Source organism: Danio rerio, chromosome 14 (genome assembly GCF_049306965.1).
Source record: "Danio rerio strain Tuebingen ecotype United States chromosome 14, GRCz12tu, whole genome shotgun sequence".
NCBI classification, from domain to species: Eukaryota; Metazoa; Chordata; class Actinopteri; order Cypriniformes; family Danionidae; genus Danio; species Danio rerio.
The window spans coordinates 2762722-2785207 of record NC_133189.1 but is presented as its reverse complement, the minus strand read 5'-3'; the positions used below and the strand labels follow the sequence as shown (position 1 = coordinate 2785207).

General features: G+C 40.3%; 5 protein-coding genes across 5 annotated transcripts in view; all 5 read left to right on the top strand.

Moving 5' to 3' along the window:
- Window positions 1-22486, top strand: part of pcdh2aa1 (protocadherin 2 alpha a 1) — a 202037-nt gene that overhangs the window by 50615 nt on the left and 128936 nt on the right.
- Window positions 1-22486, top strand: part of pcdh2aa3 (protocadherin 2 alpha a 3) — a 192430-nt gene that overhangs the window by 41008 nt on the left and 128936 nt on the right.
- On the top strand, window positions 175-2821 carry LOC137487633 (protocadherin beta-15-like). The gene has a single exon (XM_068213427.2). It carries the CDS (start codon window positions 341-343, stop codon window positions 2804-2806), a length of 2466 nt encoding a protein of 821 aa, XP_068069528.2. The 5' UTR covers window positions 175-340; the 3' UTR covers window positions 2807-2821.
- pcdh2aa15 (protocadherin 2 alpha a 15) overlaps window positions 3497-22486 on the top strand; it is a 147926-nt gene continuing 128936 nt past the window's right edge. The window contains 1 exon segment of the mRNA NM_001009586.2: window positions 3497-5860. Coding sequence (NP_001009586.2) covers window positions 3497-5860 — 2364 coding nt within the window.
- On the top strand, window positions 10056-12662 carry LOC141377657 (protocadherin alpha-3-like). Its single transcript, XM_073922457.1, has one exon. It carries the CDS (start codon window positions 10218-10220, stop codon window positions 12621-12623), a length of 2406 nt encoding a protein of 801 aa, XP_073778558.1. The 5' UTR covers window positions 10056-10217; the 3' UTR covers window positions 12624-12662.

Below are 22486 nucleotides of genomic sequence, written 5' to 3'. Positions count from 1 at the left end.
ATAACTCAGCAGTTTTCAGACAGATAAAACGAGTTAAAGCTGACAACATTGACATTTTTGGATGTTGCAATGCAGCTGATGCTTTAGAGCGCGAGATGTCAGTGTAAACCTAGAGAAAGATGCATGACGTCAAGCAGTTGCTCATGGCTTTTGTGTGTTCCGCCCTCTCGGTTCATCCGTGCTTTCTCATATTCACCGCCGGTGCTGTTTGATTTGTCTGTATAGTCCCGCGACTTACATTGTCTGATTTGTTTTCCGTTTAAATGTGAGCAACGATGGACCATATGTCATAGAATAACCACGTAATTACGCTGGAAGGTTTGTGTAATACCAGGGAAACATGGAACAAAGGCGACGCTTTCGTCGGATGGAGCTGAATGCTAAACTCGCTTTCATTGCGGTATCGCTGCTGTTCGGCAGAGCAGTTTGGGCGCAAATACGCTACTCTATATCAGAGGAACAAAAGGACGGAGCTGCTGTTGGAAATATCGCGAAGGATTTGGGAATTGATCACAGAACACTGAAGGATCGGGGATTTCGCATCGTGTCGACCTCAGGCGAGTCTATGTTTAGTGTAAATCAGAATGACGGTGTCTTGTATGTTAACGGGAAGATAGACAGAGAGGAGGTCTGCGAGAGGAGCACTCCATGTTTAATTAATCTGAAAATTGCTTTACAAAACCCACTAGAGATCCACTATGTTACTGTGGAGATATTGGATGTGAACGATCACAGTCCGCGATTTCCAGAGGACGAAAAGCGGCTGGAAATCTGGGAGTCTGCTATGCCGGGCGCGCGATATCCGCTACAGGCAGCGCGCGATCCCGATAGCGGAGCTAATTCTGTTCAGACATACAAACTCAGCCAGAACGAGCATTTTCGCCTTGAAATTAAAGACCGAGAAGAAGATGGTAAAATTCCAATTATTATTTTACACAAGACGCTTGATAGGGAAGTGATGAAACACATTAAATTAGAGCTTACAGCTTTAGATGGGGGAAGACCCCCTAAGTCTGGTTTATTAGAAATATTTATTGACGTCCTGGATATTAACGACAATTCCCCTGTTTTTACCAAGGACTCTTACACAGTTACTTTGAATGAAAACGCACCTGTAGGCACAACAATTGTACAGGTCAATGCCACTGATTTGGACGAGGGTAAAAACGGAGAAGTGGTTTATGCATTGGGAAATAATGTCAACAACAATTTACGTAGACTTTTTGAAGTGAATTCAATCACTGGGGAAATTATTTTATTGAATCTTTTAGATTTTGAGGTCAAGGATAAATATGAGATTGATATCCAGGCATCAGACAAAGGAATAGTTCCACTTGCGACAGATAAAAGTGTAATAATAAAAATCGTCGATGTAAATGATAATGCGCCTGAAATAGAGGTGACATCATTTTCAAGTGATATTCCAGAGGACTCCAGACCTGGCACTACTGTGGCTTTAATTAGTGTCACTGATTTAGACTCTGGACTAAATGGTAAAATCTCCTGCTCAATATCCGATGATATTCCTTTTAAACTAATGTCTTCATCACAAGATAATATTTATTCATTAGTTACATCTGGATTACTTGACAGGGAAACTAAATTTCAGTATGAAATCACATTAGTCGCAAAAGATTTGGGACAGCCATCATTATCATCTGTTAAAACTATAACTGTTCTGATTTCTGATGTTAATGATAACAGTCCGGAATTCACGATTTCTCCTTATGCATTTTATGTGATGGAGAATAATGCTCCAGGCAAATCTTTATTTTCTGTGTCCGCCTCTGACAAAGACACTGGTGAAAACAGTGCTGTCAGCTATCAGATATGGAGAGATGGTGGTGCAGAAAACAAATTTACATCTTTCATTAATATTAACTCTGAAAATGGGGAGATTTATGCGCTCAAGAGTTTTGACTTTGAAACATCCAAAACGTTTCAGTTCCACATACTCGCCACAGACTCTGGAAGTCCATCTCTGAGCAGTAACGTGACAGTGAACGTGTTTATTCTGGACCAGAACGACAACGTTCCAGTGATCTTATATCCAGTCAGCGCTAACGGTTCTGCTGAGGGTGTGGAAGAGATTCCCCGTAATGTGAACGCAGGTCATTTGGTGACTAAAGTCAGAGCCTATGACGCAGATATAGGATACAACGGCTGGTTATTATTCTCACTGCAGGAAGTTAGTGAGCACAGTCTCTTTGCTTTGGACCGCTATACAGGACAGATAAGGACCCTTCGCTCATTTACAGAAACAGACGAGGCCCAGCATAAACTGGTCATACTGGTCAAAGACAATGGGAACGTTTCCCTCTCAGCAACAGCGACTGTGATTGTCAAAGTTGTGGAGCCCAAAGAGGCTTTTGCAGCTTCTGATGTTAAAAACGCAGAGAAAGACGAGGAGGAAAACAACGTGACATTTTATTTGATCATCACTTTGGGCTCGGTTTCGGTGCTTTTCGTCATCAGCATCATCGTGTTGATTGTAATGCAGTGCTCCAAATCTACAGACTATTCGTCCAAGTATTTACAGGAGACAAATTATGACGGGACTCTGTGTCACAGCATCCAGTACAGATCTGGAGACAAACGCTACATGTTAGTTGGACCCAGAATGAGTATCGGCTCTACTATAGCACCAGGCAGTAATAGGAATACTCTAGTCATACCTGATCGCAGGAGGAGAGACTCTGGAGAGGTAAGAAACAAAATAGATATTTGCTATAAGTTGTATTCATGGTCAATATTTTTATACTTTTATTATTTCTTATCTGCTGAGCGCATTCATTTAATCTCGTAACATGTTGACAATAACTATTGCAGTATTGCAGCTGAGCTGAGTGAATGTGTAGTTACACTTGCCTGTAAATTCTTTCTTTACTTATTTCTTTCTTTCTATATATATATATATATATATATATATATATATATATATATATATATATATATATATATATATATATATATATATATATATATATATATAAATCGGATGACTGTAAACAAGCTATGTATCCAAATACAGCGAATGTGTCGCTGTCCTTAGTGCTGATTTCGTGATGCTGCTTTACGCTGCATATAACGCTGTCTCGGTTTATTTTTTTATTTGTGTGTGTAAGTTTTGAATAAGATTATAGATGAATATTTTTTTAAAGGTTTAGTTTTTTTCAGTATGAATTCGTGCGGTTTAATGAACAGCAATGCAACTGAAGAGCGCGAGGTGTCACTGTAACCCTAGTGTACGATTTAAAATAACAGAGAACCTCCCTGCTTTCTCTCTCTCTCTCTCTCTCTCTCTCTCTTGGTTAGATTATACATGATCAGCCTGTCGTCAGTTACGCGGTTTGCTCGCTGCTTTTGTCAATCGTTATTCTTTGTAATATCCTTCAATATTTGAGGAATTTTGAATTTCTGGTTTCTGGTATGTGACCACTGGAATATTATTTGGACATTTGTTGTGGCATTGCTGTGGATATTTTACGCTGCAAAAATGGGACAAAGGATACCCGATCAGCGGCGGGAGCGGCGTGTGAAAATACTCTTCTTTGTTGTGTTATTTGTTTATGGCAAAACCGTTTTGGCACAGATACGCTACTCTATTTCTGAAGAGCAAAAGGACGGAACTGCTGTGGGAAATGTTGCTAAGGATTTGGGTATTGATCCCAAAACCTTAAAGGAGCGAGGATTTCGCATTGTCTCCACCTCAGGCGAGTCCATGTTTAGTGTAAACCAGAACGACGGTGTCTTGTATGTGAAAGGTAAATTAGACAGGGAGAATGTTTGTGAACGAAGCACCCCGTGTTTAATCAACCTAAAAATTGCTTTAGAAAATCCTCTCGAGATCCATTATGTGACTGTTGATGTAATAGACGTGAATGACCACGCACCGATGTTTCCAGAGCAGGAAAAGCGTTTGGAAATAAGCGAAACGGTGCTTCCCGGTGCGCGTTTCCAGCTTCAGGCTGCGCGCGATCCAGACAGTGGCAGCAATTCAGTTCAGACTTATAAACTGAGCCACACTGAATACTTTCGTATTGAAATTAAAGATCGGTATGAAGACGGCAAAGTTCCCGTTTTGATTTTACAAAAGCCTCTTGACCGAGAGGTTACAAAAAGTATAAAGCTGCAGTTAACTGCTTTAGATGGAGGCAGACCACCAAAGTCTGGAAAGATGACTATAATTATAGATGTGCTAGATATTAATGATAATGCACCTGTATTTATTAAAGAAGTGTACAGTGTCACACTCAATGAAAACACTCCAGTTGGCACAACCATTCTTAGGGTGAATGCAACTGATTTGGATGAAGGACAAAACGGAGTAGTTGTTTATTCATTAGGGCATGACGTCAATGACAAATTGCGTAAACTTTTTAACGTTAATCCAGTCACAGGAGAAATTGTTGTGACAGGTCTGTTAGATTTTGAAGTAAAAGATATATACGAGATTGATATTCAGGCATCTGACAAAGGGATTGCTCCTCTAACAACAGATAAAAGTGTTACAATAAAAATCGCTGATGTAAATGACAATGAACCTCAGATAGAAGTGACGTCATTGTCGAGCACCATTCCAGAAGACTCTAAACCTGGAACAACAGTGGCTTTAATAAGTGTGTCTGACTTAGATTCTGGGATAAATGGCAGAGTCACCTGTTCATTATCTGAGAACATACCTTTCCAGCTAATGCCATCATCTCAAGAAAATACATATTCATTAGTGACAACATCTGCTCTAGACAGAGAGACCATTGCTCACTATGACATTACATTAGAAGCCAAAGACGCTGGTCAACCACCACTGTCTTCTGTTAAATCTGTAACTGTTCAGATATCAGATGTAAATGACAATAGTCCAGAGTTCTCTTCCTCTCCTTATGCATTTTATGTGATGGAGAATAATGCTCCAGGCAAATCTTTATTCTCTGTGTCCGCCTCTGACAAAGACACTGGTGAAAACAGTGCTGTCAGCTATCAGATATGGAGAGATGGTGGTGCAGAAAACAAATTTACATCTTTCATTAATATTAACTCTGAAAATGGGGAGATTTATGCGCTGAAGAGTTTCGACTTTGAAACTTCCAAAACGTTTCAGTTCCACATACTCGCCACAGACTCTGGAAGTCCATCTCTGAGCAGTAACGTGACAGTGAACGTGTTTATTCTGGACCAGAACGACAACGTTCCAGTGATCTTATATCCAGTCAGCGCTAACGGTTCTGCTGAGGGTGTGGAAGAGATTCCCCGTAATGTGAACGCAGGTCATTTGGTGACTAAAGTCAGAGCCTATGACGCAGATATAGGATACAACGGCTGGTTATTATTCTCACTGCAGGAAGTTAGTGAGCACAGTCTCTTTGCTTTGGACCGCTATACAGGACAGATAAGGACCCTTCGCTCATTTACAGAAACAGACGAGGCCCAGCATAAACTGGTCATACTGGTCAAAGACAATGGGAACGTTTCCCTCTCAGCAACAGCGACTGTGATTGTCAAAGTTGTGGAGCCCAAAGAGGCTTTTGCAGCTTCTGATGTTAAAAACGCAGAGAAAGACGAGGAGGAAAACAACGTGACATTTTATTTGATCATCACTTTGGGCTCGGTTTCGGTGCTTTTCGTCATCAGCATCATCGTGTTGATTGTAATGCAGTGCTCCAAATCTACAGACTATTCGTCCAAGTATTTACAGGACACAAATTATGACGGGACTCTGTGTCACAGCATCCAGTACAGATCTGGAGACAAACGCTACATGTTAGTTGGACCCAGAATGAGTATCGGCTCGACTATAGCACCAGGCAGTAATAGGAATACTCTAGTCATACCAGATCGCAGGAGGAGAGACTCTGGAGAGGTAAGAACAAGATTAGCATTTTGCTATATTTTTTTTCATGGTCATAATTGTTATGTTTATTGTTTCTTACTTATACTGAGCTCAACGACTGTTAGAATTACTCCGGTGACATTGTGATTAATCAATATTACAACAGTGGGCTTCAATATAGCTAAATCTCCCTCTGAACTCAATATGTTTTTTGTTTTTTTTTATTGGATTGTGCCTTAGACTTATATGTGTATATACAAATACAGCAAGAGCAGCCGAATCGCTGTCCTTGGTGCTGATTTTGTGATGCCGCTTCTACACTGCATAAAACGCTATTGCTATATATTTATTTTGGGTACATAACAAGCCATTAAAGAAACTAGAAAAAGGTTTAGTTTAAATAGTTTTTAAAATGTGGTAGGCTTTAATGAACAGCAATGCATATAAAAAGCGCGAGGTGTCAGTGTAAACCCAGAATACGATTTAAAACGTCACAGATCCTCCCTGCTTTTTTTTTCGTGGCTTACATTTGTACACGATCAGTCTGTTTTCGGCTACGCGGTTTGCTCGCTCATTTTGTTTATCAATTTCGTAGTCATATATTTCAAGATTTGTGGAATTTCTGGTATGTGACCATTGGACTAATATTTGGACATTTGTTGTGGCATTGCTGTGGATATTATACGCTGCAAAAATGGGACAAAGGAGACCCGATCAGCGGCGGGAGCGGCGTGTGAAAATACTCTTCTTTGTTGTGTTATTTGTTTATGGCAAAACCGTTTTGGCACAGATACGCTACTCTATTTCTGAAGAGCAAAAGGACGGAACTGCTGTGGGAAATGTTGCCAAGGATTTGGGTATTGATCACAGAACCTTAAAGGAGCGAGGATTTCGCATTGTCTCCACCTCAGGCGAGTCCATGTTTAGTGTAAACCAGAACGACGGTGTCTTGTATGTGAAAGGTAAATTAGATAGAGAGACTGTGTGCGAAAGACGCACCCCGTGTTTAATCAATCTGAAACTTGCTTTAGAAAATCCTCTCGAGATCCATTATGTGACTGTTGATGTAATAGACGTGAATGATCACGCACCGATGTTTCCAGAGCAGGAAACGCGTTTAGAAATAAGCGAAACGGTGCTTCCCGGTGCGCGTTTCCAGCTTCAGGCTGCGCGCGATCCAGACAGTGGCAGCAATTCAGTTCAGACTTATAAACTGAGCCACACTGAATACTTTCGTATTGAAATTATAGATCGCGACGAAGATGGCAAAGTTCCGGCGCTTATTTTGCAAAAGCCGCTTGACCGAGAGGTTACAAAAAGTATAAAGCTGCAGTTAACTGCTTTAGATGGAGGCAGACCACCAAAGTCTGGAGCGATGGCTATAATTATAGATGTGCTAGATATTAATGATAATGCACCTGTTTTCACTAAAGATACTTACAGTGTAATACTGAATGAAAACACTCCTGTAGGCACAACCATTCTCAGGGTGAACGCAACGGATCCGGACGAAGGACAGAACGGAGAAGTAGTTTACTCATTGGGGCATAATGTTAATTACAAGTTGCGGAAACTATTTGATGTAAATCCAGTCACAGGAGACGTTATCGTGACAGGTCTATTGGATTATGAGGTCAAAGATAAATATCAGATTGACATTCAAGCTTCAGATAAAGGAACTGTTCCACTAAAAACAGATAAAATTATTACTATAAAAATCGCTGATGTGAATGACAATGAACCTCAGATAGAAGTGACGTCATTGTCGAGCACCATTCCAGAAGACTCTAAACCTGGAACAACAGTGGCTTTAATAAGTGTGTCTGACTTAGATTCTGGGATAAATGGCAGAGTCACCTGTTCATTAACTGAGAACATACCTTTCCAGCTAATGCCATCATCTCAAGAAAATACATATTCATTAGTGACAACATCTGCTCTAGACAGAGAGACCATTGCTCACTATGACATTACATTAGAAGCCAAAGACGCTGGCCAACCACCACTGTCTTCTGTTAAATCTGTAACTGTTCAGATATCAGATGTAAATGACAACAGTCCAGAGTTCTCTTCCTCTCCTTATGCATTTTATGTGATGGAGAATAATGCTCCAGGCAAATCTTTATTCTCTGTGTCCGCCTCTGACAAAGACACTGGTGCAAACAGTGCTGTCAGCTATCAGATATGGAGAGATGGTGGTGCAGAAAACAAATTTACATCTTTCATTAATATTAACTCTGAAAATGGGGAGATTTATGCGCTCAAGAGTTTCGACTTTGAAACTTCCAAAACGTTTCAGTTCCACATACTCGCCACAGACTCTGGAAGTCCATCTCTGAGCAGTAACGTGACAGTGTACGTGTTTATTCTGGACCAGAACGACAACTTTCCAGTGATCTTATATCCAGTCAGCGCTAACGGTTCTGCTGAGGGTGTGGAAGAGATTCCCCGTAATGTGAACGCAGGTCATTTGGTGACTAAAGTCAGAGCCTATGACGCAGATATAGGATACAACGGCTGGTTATTATTCTCACTGCAGGAAGTTAGTGAGCACAATCTCTTTGCTTTGGACCGCTATACAGGACAGATAAGGACCCTTCGCTCATTCACAGAAACAGACGAGGCCCAGCATAAACTGGTCATACTGGTCAAAGACAATGGGAACGTTTCCCTCTCAGCAACAGCGACTGTGATTGTCAAAGTTGTGGAGCCCAAAGAGGCTTTTGCAGCTTCTGATGTAAAAAACGCAGAGAAAGACGAGGAGGAAAACAACGTGACATTTTATTTGATCATCACTTTGGGCTCGGTTTCGGTGCTTTTCGTCATCAGCATCATCGTGTTGATTGTAATGCAGTGCTCCAAATCTACAGACTATTCGTCCAAGTATTTACAGGACACAAATTATGACGGGACTCTGTGTCACAGCATCCAGTACAGATCTGGAGACAAACGCTACATGTTAGTTGGGCCCAGAATGAGTATCGGCTCTACTATAGCACCAGGCAGTAATAGGAATACTCTAGTCATACCAGATCGCAGGAGGAGGGACTCTGAAGAGGTAAGAAACTTCAGGGTCTGAGTTCCTTTTATACACATTTATCTATTGTCATTAATCAATAGACTGTATGTGGTCAAATAGTTGCATCACATTTAGGCATGTAAAATCTGTCCATTTTTTTAATTTTTTAATTTTTTTGGTGAAGTTCTGTTTTGCTTATGGGGAACAATAATTTGCGTATGTATTTGCTACAATTGTGATGTTATCCTCAATGTAGGGAGTAGGACTAATTGAATCACTTTTTATGTTAACTTTGACAGTGTATTTCTAGTATAAATTTGGATAAATCTAGCAAACCATGCAAATGTGTCAATCGTATCCATTTGTTTGCTATTTGCATGTTGTTGCTCCACATTTCTATAAGCTCTACACAGTTTCTACAGAAAATAGTAGCACTATTGTACACAGAACGAAGGAGTAAAGCAGATTTAACTATTTACTATTGAGTAATAGTTCACATATTTTTAGTGGTCATCTTATCTCTCCATTTATTCATTTGGGTCAATTTTGACTCTTTAAAAATGTTGTAATATTTGTTGTATTTGTGTTTATTTGTGCAGGCAGCACACATACTAATAAAAGACTTGGCTTTAACATATTTAAAGTATTTTAGAGGTTTAATCAGTGGTAAGAAGAGAAAGTGACAGTAGAATTTGCTCAAACAATTTTTGGTGTATCCAGGTAAATAAGTCAGTTCCATAGAAGATTAGTGTATGATCTGTATGCATGTGTGATTGATATGCAATTATTAGGTAACACCTGATTAATCTAGGTTTAGCTGTTATGAACTACTTTCTAATGCCATTGGCATAGCCAAAACATCTCAAGCTAACCAGCAAATATTTGTTTTTACATGTCTATATATACAAATATAGACATGTACGGGATATTTTAAAATAGACTATATTTAATGCAGTGATATACAAGCAGTGGCAGTAACTAGAACATTAATTACGTACGCTATTTGTATTTATATAGACTAAATGCTTGTGTTATTCCAATATGTTTTCCCTTTAAAAGGCTTTCGTTTCTTCCGACGTCTGCTAACTATAGTGGTTTTCAATATTTATTCGTTTGCAGTGAAAAATAAATTCGCATGGTGTCAGCACACACCAAAAAGTCGGAGCTGCTGTGGCATCGCGTGTTGGCAGTTTCATTCGCTCAGTCAGTTCGTTATGATCGCCGTGGATGTCGCCTTCACATCCGCCCAGAGCTGTATCTGCTTCAGCATACTGTAAGGATTTTACAATACAAACAGGAATTTTATGCTCAACGCTTATGTTTGTTATGGGCTCACATTTACCGCGACTGGGATCAGTTTAAACGCGAATGTCCTGCAGAATGCAACAAAGGGCGCGTTCGTCATGGCGCCTCGCGCTTACATGTATGGCACTGGCAATGCTGTTCTGGAGAGAAATCTGCGCACAGATACGATATTCTGTATCTGAGGAGCAAAGAGAAGGAGCTGTCGTCGGAAATCTTGCGAAGGATTTAGGACTCGACCCACGGACGTTAAAGGAGAGAGGATTTCGGATCGTTTCGACCTCCGGCGACTCGCTGTTCACGGTAAACCAGAACGACGGGATTTTAAGTGTAAATGGGAAAATAGATCGCGAGGTGGTGTGTGAGAGAATCAGCTCATGTAATATCAATCTGAAGATTGCGCTAGAAAACCCGCTAGAGATTCATTATGTGTCGATTGAAATCATGGATGTCAATGATCATGCTCCGACATTCCCAGAGAAACAAAAGCTGCTAGAAATTTGGGAATCTGCCCTACCTGGAGCTCGGTATCAGTTACAGGCGGCGCGGGATCCGGATGGCGGTGTGAACTCCGTTCAGCAATATAAACTCAGCCATAATGATCACTTCCGTATTGAAGTTAAAGATCGCGGGGAAGACCGAAAAATGCCGTTTTTAATCCTACAAAAGCCTTTAGATAGAGAAACCAGCCGTAAACACAAGTTAGTCCTCACTGCGCTCGACGGAGGACGACCACCCAAATCTGGAACAATGGAGATCATAGTTGATGTTTTAGATGTGAATGACAACATGCCAGTTTTCACACAGGAGGTTTACAGTGTAACTCTGAAGGAGAATGTCCCAGTTGGTACTACTGTTATACAGGTTAATGCTACTGACATGGATGATGGACCAAATGGAGAAGTATTTTATTCGTTTGGAAAGGATATAGACAGTAGACTGACAAAACTATTTGATTTAAACTCCATCACAGGAGAAATGACAGTGATTGGTCAAATAGACTTTGAAGAGATGAATAGCTTTGAAATAGATATCCAAGCATCAGACAAAGGATCAGTTCCTCTGACGTCAGATAAGAGTATAACCATAAAAATCATAGATGTAAATGACAACGTGCCTGAGATAGAAGTGACGTCGTTCTCAAGTGCAGTGCCTGAAGACTGCAAAACTGGAACCACTGTAGCTTTAATCAGTGTCTGTGATTCAGATTCTGGTGTAAATGGGAAAGTGCTGTGCTACATAACTGAAGACACTCCTTTCAGGTTGATGGCATCATCTCAAGATAATATTTACGCTCTTGTCACTGCTTCATCTCTTGACAGAGAATCTGTACCTCGCTATGACATCACGTTACTAGCCAAAGATGCTGGGCAGCCACCGCTGTCTTCAGTTAAGACTATAACTGTGCAGGTGTCAGATGTAAACGACAATAGTCCACAGTTCTCTCTTTCACCCTATGCTTTTTATGTGTTTGAAAACAACATCGCAGGGAAATTGTTGTTCTCTGTGTCTGCTTCTGATCGCGATCTGGATGACAATGCTGTTGTAAAGTATAGCATTTGGAGAGACTCTGGAGATGAAAACAAATATACATCTTTCATTAATATTAATTCAGAGAACGGGGAGATTTACGGCCTGAAGGGGTTTGACTTTGAAACTATAAAAATGTTCCAGTTCCACGTGCTCGCCACAGACACTGGAAGTCCATCTCTGAGCAGTAACGTGACAGTGAACGTGTTTATTCTGGATCAGAACGACAACGTTCCAGTGATCTTATCTCCAGTCAGCGCTAACGGTTCTGCTGAGGGTGTGGAAGAGATTCCCCGTAATGTGAACGCAGGTCATTTGGTGACTAAAGTCAGAGCCTATGACGCAGATATAGGATACAACGGCTGGTTATTATTCTCACTGCAGGAAGTTAGTGAGCACAGTCTCTTTGCTTTGGACCGCTATACAGGACAGATAAGGACCCTTCGCTCATTCACAGAAACAGACGAGGCCCAGCATAAACTGGTCATACTGGTCAAAGACAATGGGAACGTTTCCCTCTCAGCAACAGCGACTGTGATTGTCAAAGTTGTGGAGCCCAAAGAGGCTTTTGCAGCTTCTGATGTTAAAAACGCAGAGAAAGACGAGGAGGAAAACAACGTGACATTTTATTTGATCATCACTTTGGGCTCGGTTTCGGTGCTTTTCGTCATCAGCATCATCGTGTTGATTGTAATGCAGTGCTCCAAATCTACAGACTATTCGTCCAAGTATTTACAGGACACAAATTATGACGGGACTCTGTGTCACAGCATCCAGTACAGATCTGGAGACAAACGCTACATGTTAGTCGGACCCAGAATGAGTATCGGCTCTACTATAGCACCAGGCAGTAATAGGAATACTCTAGTCATACCAGATCGCAGGAGGAGAGACTCTGGAGAGGTAAGAAATGTAATGTTAGATGCATATTTCTGTTTATAGATACAGATTTTGCTAAAGGAGCAGCATCAAACTTTTTCATACAGGACCTGACTGTCTTACACCCAGTCTGTCTTGTTTATTTGTTTTTGAAGTGAGCTTGGGGTGGCGCAGTGGGTAGTGCTGTCACCTTAGAGCAAGTAGGTTGCTGGTTCGAGCCTTGGCTGGGTCAGTTGGCATTTCTGTGTGGAGTTTGCATATCCTCTCTGTCTTTGCATGGGTTTCCTCCGGGTGCTCCGGTTTCCCCCACAAGTATAAAAACATCAGCTATAGATTAATTGAATAAGCGGAATTGTCCGTAGTGTGTGTGTGTGTGAAAGAGTGTGTATGGGTGTTTCCTAATAATGGGTTGCAGCTGGAAGGGCATACGCTGCATAAAACATATGCTGGATAAGTTGGAGGTTTATTCTGCTGTGGTGACCCCGATTAATAAAAGGGTCTAAGCCAAAATTAAAATGAATGAATAAAGTGAGCTTGTACTGAAAAAAGCAGTGCTCAAACAGCAGTTGTTATCTGAAAACATTAATACATGATAATCAACACTGAACATGAATAACTACATACATATGTTTAGAATATCGATAGAAAATAGACGCAGCTTATTGAAAATAAAACTTCAGCTAAGTGTCTTCACAATTGTCTATATGCCTGTGTTCAGTATTTTCTTTTCGGCTTAGTCCCTTTATTAATCTAGGGTCACCACAGCGGCATGAACCGCCAACTTATCCAGCAAATGTTTTTCGCAGCGGATGCCCTTCCAGCTGCAACCCATCACTGGGAAACCATCCATATCAATTAATACACATGCATTGTGTTCAGTAATATGCAGGTATTTTGATGTATTGAGTGTAAGCTTTTCTCTTCAAATCACAAGCTTGTAGGACGACAGCAACCATTGGTGGAAAGAGTACTGAAAAATCAGTTATGTTAAAGTGCCATTGCTTGCCTAAAAATGTAGTGCGAGTAAAAGTATCTGTTGAAAATATTATTGAAAATATTAGTAAATAGTAGCCCCTTTAAAAGTACTCAAGAGTAGTGAGTGGTGAGTATTACGCGGTAAAAAGCTGATGCATTTACATGTCATCTGTGGTTGTGTGTAAACGAAATATTCTGTAGGGCGTTTAGTTACTGCCCAGCAGACACACAACGTCATCAGACGTTAATATAAGGTTAGATTTAGGTTGTGATGTCAGGTGACCAAAATTCAAGTCCAGCCAGAGTCAAACGACAACGTTATTTTGATGTTCAGTAATAACGTCAAATGATGTTGATATTTGGTTGATTTTAGGTTGTTAGAAAGTGACCAAAATCCAACATCAAGCCAATATCTTAAAGCAATGTCAAATACTGACGTTTATTCGTCATGGTATGGCAACCAATGTCTGATAGACGTCATAGTGGAAACGTCCACACAACATCAAGCTGTATCATTATTAGACATTGATGTTTAGATGATATTTGGTTGATTTTAGGTTGCACATTGACGTCGGCCTGACATTGAGTTCTGACGTCAACCCCATTTTCATTTCCAAACAAAATGCAACGTCCCCTCGATGTTGGGGTATAACGTCAATCTGACGCCTAGTTGACGTCTTATGCCGGCTGGGTGTTTAAGGCCATTTCGGTGTTCATACAGTAAACATCCATCATCTTCTCATCAGCGACATCCAGCTAAACATTCTCTGAGTCAATGTGTGAAAAGATTTTGGACTTGGTTTTGGACACTTTTAATGCTTTCAAACAGTTTGCTGCAATTATAAATCGCTCATGTCTTGCATTTGTTCAGTATGATGCGATTTAAGTTCTATGTGAGATTTGATTGTACAAGAATCACAGGATTAATATTGCTAATCCCCATAGACAAGAAAAAAAATAAATTCAAGAGTTCCCACTTAGATATGCTTTGCATTTACAGCAGGTTTGGCATGCTGTCCCGGGAGAGAACCCTGAGCTCTCTATACTGTTTACTTTGAATACTCTGCCTAAAATCACATACAAGTTTGACTTTAAAACAATATTAGCACTATTTAACTGACTACAAACGGTGTTGTACTTTGATAGTCATCGGCTGAAAATATGATTTCACTGTTTAGTTTTAGCAAAGAATACTTTTCTGAGAATATATTATTAAGGACACATTCAGAATGTGTGAATATTAAATCAACGTTACCTCGATTGTCAAGTAGTAATATGTCAGAGCTCCAGAATGTTAGCAATGGGGTGGTTCACTGCCGATTTGATCATCCAAAAGGCATGAAATAAGGATCCACAGACTGTAACACAAAGAGGAATTTCAGCATAACAAGTTTTATAAGAATAAACTGCACAATATTTTACAGCATTCAGTGGATGAAAAGAATAGCATACAGTTGTCATCCTACTCCGAATAATTGGTTTAGACTAAACATTTATTGGTACATACTTTCTAGAATGTGAATACATATTTGCACGTTTGATAAAAATATTATTAAATATAATTATTAAATAAAACAGAAACAGCTACTGCTGTAGGCTAGTTTATTTTATTTGAATCTACTTTACAAACAGTGGTAGTCGCCAGAATACACTTATTTCTGTACGTCAAACGTGTTGCATATGAAAACATGGAAAGTCATTGTTATTCCTTTTTAATATTGTAAAAGTTACCCGTTTTGTCTGAGTAAGGCGTTCATCTGTTTATTCTTGTTCATTTTCGTTCGTTTGCAGTGAAAAATAAATTCGCATGGTGTCAGCACACACCAAAAAGTCGGAGCTGCTGTGGCATCGCGTGTTGGCAGTTTCATTCGCTCAGTCAGTTCGTTATGATCGCCGTGGATGTCGCCTTCACATCCGCCCAGAGCTGTATCTGCTTCAGCATACTGTAAGGATTTTACAACACAAAACAGGAATTTTATGCTCAACGCTTATGTTTGTTATGGGCTCATATTTACCGCGACTGGGATCAGTTTAAACGCGAATTTCCTGCAGAATGCAACAAAGGGCGCGTTCGTCATGGCGCCTCGCGCTTACATGTTTGGCACTGGGAATGCTGTTCTGGAGAGAAATCTGCGCACAGATACGATATTCTGTCTCTGAGGAGCAAAAAGATGGAGCTGTCGTCGGAAATCTTGCGAAGGATTTAGGACTCGACCCACGGACGTTAAAGGAGAGAGGATTTCGGATCGTTTCGACCTCCGGCGACTCGCTGTTCACGGTAAACCAGAACGACGGGATTTTAAGTGTAAATGGGAAAATAGATCGCGAGGTGTTGTGTGAGAGAATCAGCTCATGTAATATCAATCTGAAGATTGCGCTAGAAAACCCGCTAGAGATTCATTATGTGTCGATTGAAATCGTGGATGTCAATGATCATGCTCCGACATTCCCTGAGAAAGAAAAGCTGCTGGAAATATCCGAATCTGCCCTACCTGGAGCTCGGTATCAGTTACAGGCGGCGCGGGATCCGGATGGCGGTGTGAACTCCGTTCAGCAATATAAACTCAGCCATAATGATCACTTCCGTATTGAAGTTAAAGATCGCGGGGAAGATCGAAAAATGCCGTTTTTAATCCTACAAAAGCCTTTAGATCGAGAAACCAGCCGTAAACACAAGTTAGTCCTCACTGCGCTCGACGGAGGACGACCACCCAAATCTGGAACAATGGAGATCATAGTTGATGTTTTAGATATTAATGACAACATGCCAGTTTTCACACAGGAGGTTTACAGTGTAACTCTGAAGGAGAATGTCCCAATAGGGACTACTGTTATACAGGTTAATGCTACTGACATGGATGATGGACCAAATGGAGAAGTATTTTATTCGTTTGGAAAGGATATAGACAATAGACTGACAAAACTATTTGATTTAAACTCCATCACAGGAGAAATGACAGTGATTGGGCCAATAGATTTTGAGGAGACAAACAGCTTTGAAATAGATATCCAAGCATCAGACAAAGGATCAGTTCCTCTGACGTCAGATAAGAGTATAACCATAAAAATCATAGATGTAAATGACAACGTGCCTGAGATAGAAGTGACGTCATTCTCAAGTGCAGTGCCTGAAGACTGCAAAACTGGAACCACTGTAGCTTTAATCAGTGTCAGTGATTCAGATTCTGGTGTAAATGGGAAAGTGCTGTGCTACATAACTGAAGACACTCCTTTCAGGTTGATGGCATCATCTCAAGATAATATTTATGCTCTTGTCACTGCTTCATCTCTTGACAGAGAAACTGTACCTCGCTATGACATCACGTTACTAGCCAAAGATGCTGGGCAGCCACCGCTGTCTTCAGTTAAGACTATAACTGTGCAGGTGTCAGATGTAAACGACAATAGTCCACAGTTCTCTCTTTCACCTTATGCTTTTTATGTGTTTGAAAACAACATCGCAGGGAAATCGTTGTTCTCTGTGTCTGCTTCTGATCGCGATCTGGATGACAATGCTGTTGTAAAGTATAGCATTTGGAGAGACTCTGGAGATGAAAACAAATATACATCTTTCATCAATATTAATTCAGAGAACGGGGAGATTTACGGCCTGAAGGGGTTTGACTTTGAAACTATAAAAATGTTCCAGTTTCATGTTATTGCAACAGACTCTGGAAGTCCATCTCTGAGCAGTAACGTGACAGTGAACGTGTTTATTCTGGATCAGAATGACAACGTTCCAGTGATCTTATATCCAGTCAGCGCTAACGGTTCTGCTGAGGGTGTGGAAGAGATTCCCCGTAATGTGAACGCAGGTCATTTGGTGACTAAAGTCAGAGCCTATGACGCAGATATAGGATACAACGGCTGGTTATTATTCTCACTGCAGGAAGTTAGTGAGCACAGTCTCTTTGCTTTGGACCGCTATACAGGACAGATAAGGACCCTTCGCTCATTCACAGAAACAGACGAGGCCCAGCATAAACTGGTCATACTGGTCAAAGACAATGGGAACGTTTCCCTCTCAGCAACAGCGACTGTGATTGTCAAAGTTGTGGAGCCCAAAGAGGCTTTTGCAGCTTCTGATGTTAAAAACGCAGAGAAAGACGAGGAGGAAAACAACGTGACATTTTATTTGATCATCACTTTGGGCTCGGTTTCGGTGCTTTTCGTCATCAGCATCATCGTGTTGATTGTAATGCAGTGCTCCAAATCTACAGACTATTCGTCCAAGTATTTACAGGACACAAATTATGACGGGACTCTGTGTCACAGCATCCAGTACAGATCTGGAGACAAACGCTACATGTTAGTTGGACCCAGAATGAGTATCGGCTCGACTATAGCACCAGGCAGTAATAGGAATACTCTAGTCATACCAGATCGCAGGAGGAGAGACTCTGGAGAGGTAAAATAAAGTTTATATAAAATACTTTGCTGTGATTTGCTATAGTTTCTATATAGTTTCTGTTCTTATTTATTTATTTATTTTTTTGGCCACTGTAATGTCCTCTCCTCACCCTGTTGATGTATCTAAACAATCTGAAAGATTAACCTCTTGCATTTCCCTGGCAGAAGGGCTCTGAACCATACTGTGATTTGATTTAGAGAGTTTTGGGGATTGAATAAGCGTACATGCTGGTTTGTCTGATTTAATACATTGATGGCGTTAAAAAAAAGAAAAAAAAAAACTTTAGAAGGTCGCTGGTTTGAGTTCCAGCAGGGTCAGTTGGCGTTTCTGTGTGGAGTTTGCATGGTCTCCCCGTGTTGGTGTGGGTTTCCTCCGGGTGCTCCGGTTTCCCCCACAGTCCAATTACATGCGCTATAGGGGAATTGGATGAACTAAATTGGCCGTAGTGTATGAGGGTGTGTGAATGTAAGTGTGTTTGGGTGTTTCCCAGTACTGGAAGGGCATCCGCTTTGTAAAACATATGCCACTTTGGTGGATAATATATTGTTTAGCGTATTTGTACATTAATGTCCCCTGATCTTAAGCTGTAATTTTTAACTTTTATCTGTTTTTTATCTTAATTGCATATGTTTTCAGACATGATGATAACTCTACCCATCATTTATATTCTAATGCTTTAAAAAAACGACATCAAAAGGCACGTCTGCAACCACATTCTGCTTCACTTTCTGTCTCAGGAGGTACTTTCTTCTGTTCGCATTTCAAAGTATAGATGTGGCAGTGTAGCTCTGATATATGACAGCTTAGAAGTGTACTGTACTTTGCTGCCTTCAATATCTCCTGTGCATCACATTTACTACAGTTAAGCAAAAAATGGATGATGTCTCGAAGTGCTGCTTGAGTGTCATTTCATATAAGTTTGACTTTACCCATTTTACCCTTATGATGGCATTTCTAGTGAGAATTTAGTGTTGTAGTAAGCAAATACTCCCCAAGTTATTATCACCAAAGCTTTTTCTAATAATTTGTTGGACATGACCAATCAGTAAACTGTAACAAAATGCTTGGTTCCACACTAATCAATATATTGACTTATCACACAACACATGGGCATGACCACAATAATTTTGGTGATGCAACATACACTCACCAGCCACTTTATTAGGTACACCTTACTAGTACCGAGTTAGTCCCTCTTTTGCTTCAGAACTGCTTTAATCCTTCGTGGCATAGGTTCAACAAGGTACTGGAAATATTCCTCAGATATTTTGCTCCATATTGACATGATATTATCACGCAGTTGCTGCAAACTTGTCAGCTGCACATCCATGATGTGAATCTCGTATTGCTTAAAGGTTGGACGTGTTGTGTGTTCAGAGAGGCTCTTCTGCAGACCTCGGTTGTAATGAGTGCTCATTTGAGTTACTTTTGCTTTTCTATGACCTGGAACCAGTCTGGCCATTCTCTACTGACCTCTGGCATCAACAAGGCATTTCCTCTTCGTCTGTGTTATAAGCGGCGTGTCAGAAGCTTAAAGCTGTGTAGCGCCATCTAACGTCAAGGAGTGATTTTTATACTCTTCTGCTTGATGCCAGTGACAATCGTTTGGGTTTGAATGCAGAAAAACGTCTTGAAAAACGCTGACAATAAACGCAAACTAAAAGTGTCCCGATGTGTACAAGCCTTAACTCATTGGAAATCCAAAATACTTCCACACCAGCGACTTTTAGTGAAAGAGAAGGGGGTTCAAGTTCTGTCGACGGGTCTCCTGCGTCTGCAGTTGCCATGCTATCTTTTGGCTGTTTGTTGTAACTTTTAGTTTGACTCGCAGGACTTCAACAAGCCTGTTTTTTTTCGCTTGTCAAGCCAAGCTGACGTGACATGGGGGCTTGGCAGCATTGACGATTCCATTTTTTTGATTCGATAATCGAGATTAAGCATGACTTTCAGTCGATGTCGATAAAAAATTTTAAAAATCGAAATCGTGACACCCTTACCAGCCGGGAATCGAACCAGTGACCTGACGGTAGGGTTGTAACGGTATGAATTTTTTACGGTATGATAATCGTCTAAAATAATACCACGGTTTGACGGTTTCGCGGTATACGGTATGTTACAAATGTTACAAAATAATAGAACAGTGAAGCAAATTTGACTTTTTCCAAATAATATATTTTTAGTTACTATAAACGACACCACTTACAATGAACAAATAAAAAAATAAGAAAATAATAAATAATGTGTCAAAGTCCAAATAAACATGGTGCAAATCCTCGATAAAAAAAAATAGATATAAATATTTACTATACTATAAATAGTTACATAACGAAACTAGATTCAATATGGAACATCCTTAGGTTTTATGTGCCAGCATGGATATGGTTGTCTGTGGATATGGATTTGGATATGGTTGTCTGCAATGCAGACAAACAGCTGCACCTTCATTTGCGTCTTTTGAAAACAGCAAGAGCAGCATTTCGTCTTCGCTGTGTCACTGTTTTGTCATGTTTCTGTGCTGCTGTGCATGCAAAAGTACTTAGTATGAGAATTATTTCATGCAAAACTTTTTTTTTTTGCGTTTTATTTAGCCGCGCATAAATGTATGCCTATCTCTCATTCTGTGTTGTTCAAAAAGCTCATTGTTTGGTCCACAAACAAAAGCGAAACCTATGCTTATTGGTTGTGATATAGCGTGTTTGAACCAATCTGGGCATAGAGGAGGGACAATGCATCAATGTATCGTGTCTGGTTTGTCTGGAGACACAGTGACGAGCGTTTCTTTGTCAAATCAGCGTGGTCAAATTTTGATGACGTAACTGCACTGATTCCGGATCCTCTGAAAGTCTGCGAATGTTATGTGATACAGCACTGGAAAGCTGATATTCTCTTCTTTATGCCAATCTTTGAATTGTATGAATCGGATCAGCGGATCAAAAGTTATAAAACATTTAAGAGCAATACTTATTTTTAGCCGCGGGCGGCTGTCTCGGTCTTTAAGGGTTAAAACCGTTGATATGCAATTGTTCATGGTATGATAATCGTGCACGTTCAAATCGTGGTAGACTGTCATACAGGTATATTGTTACAACCCTACCTGACGGTGACGGTGCTAACCACTGAGCATCATTTCATTGAGAGTATGGCGTCTCAGAAATCTTTCTGAAATCTATTTTACGAGCTACCTTCATGTACAAATACTGCCTGCACACTTTGTGGATTACTTCGTGCACAAAAGCCAGCTGCTTAAGCTTTCAGACGCATACTATCACACTGAACGTGCTGATTCCCATTCATTTCTGTCTGGTATCCATAGCAACACATCCGTTTCCCTAAGAGGGTAGATTAAACTGCATTGGGAATTATGAAAAAAGAAACAGAGCGATGTACAGTGTACAAAATACACATGTATTTGTGGGTCAGCGTGCTGTTGTGTAGCGGAGCTGCGTTTAATAGATGAAATAGATTTAGATGGAGATGTTGATGGCGCAGTCAGCAGATGGTGTCAACAGATTCAGCCCCCTGTGAAGGACACGTGCACTCACACACACACACAGAGAGTCGTGTGTGTGATTGTGGGAGTCAGCGTCGTGTTTGTGCTTTATCGGATTGTCAGTGCTCTGTCTGTGTACATAAGCATCATATTAATGACATTGCTCTTATGAATGTAGCGCTCGGATGACAGCATCTTTTTTTTTTTTTTGGTCTTTGAGCGTGTGTATTTATGTGCCGAGCACCTCAGGGTGTTACTCAAGCATATTTCAGTTCGTCAGGCAGACAGGATTGGCCTTATTCCACATTACTGAACACACACACACACACAGACACGCACACACAGCTCCCCTAGCCACAGTGCTTTCATCTCGACTCCTCAGTTATTTTCTTATGTTATCTTCCCCCACTCTCCATAGCTCTTTTACTTCACTGTCCATCTATCTATCTATCTATCTATCTATCTATCTATCTATCTATCTATCTATCTATCTATCTATCTATCTATCTATCTATCTATCTATCTATCTATCTATCCATCCGTCCACCCATCCGTCTATCCGTCTGTCCGTCTGTCCGTCCATCCATCCATCCATCCATCCATCCATCCATCCATCCTCATTTTTCTGTGAAATTTTGGAAAAATTATGTACATTGTTCTGATTTTTATATTACTGTTTCTCTCTTCATATCTATTATTTGAGCACTGCTAATATCACAGTACCTTGTGTGTGTAAGATGCTTAAGATAAAATCATTTGACAAATGTTAAAATGTGACACTGTATATTAGTATTGGGTAATTTGTGTACATTAAATATGCATTTAAAATATACGTTGCAATATATTGTGGTAAATGAATGCACAATTGTGTTGTCTTGGACACTTAGAGAATACAGTGAATTATCCAGTCTGTGGATTTATTCAATTTAGCATTAATTCACATCATTCTTGACCTTGTTTTCTGTGTAATCGAAGCAATATTTAGCATGGCATATGCTGAAGATATAAAAGAGAAAAACATGTTTCAAACTAGCACTACTGGTCTTCTGT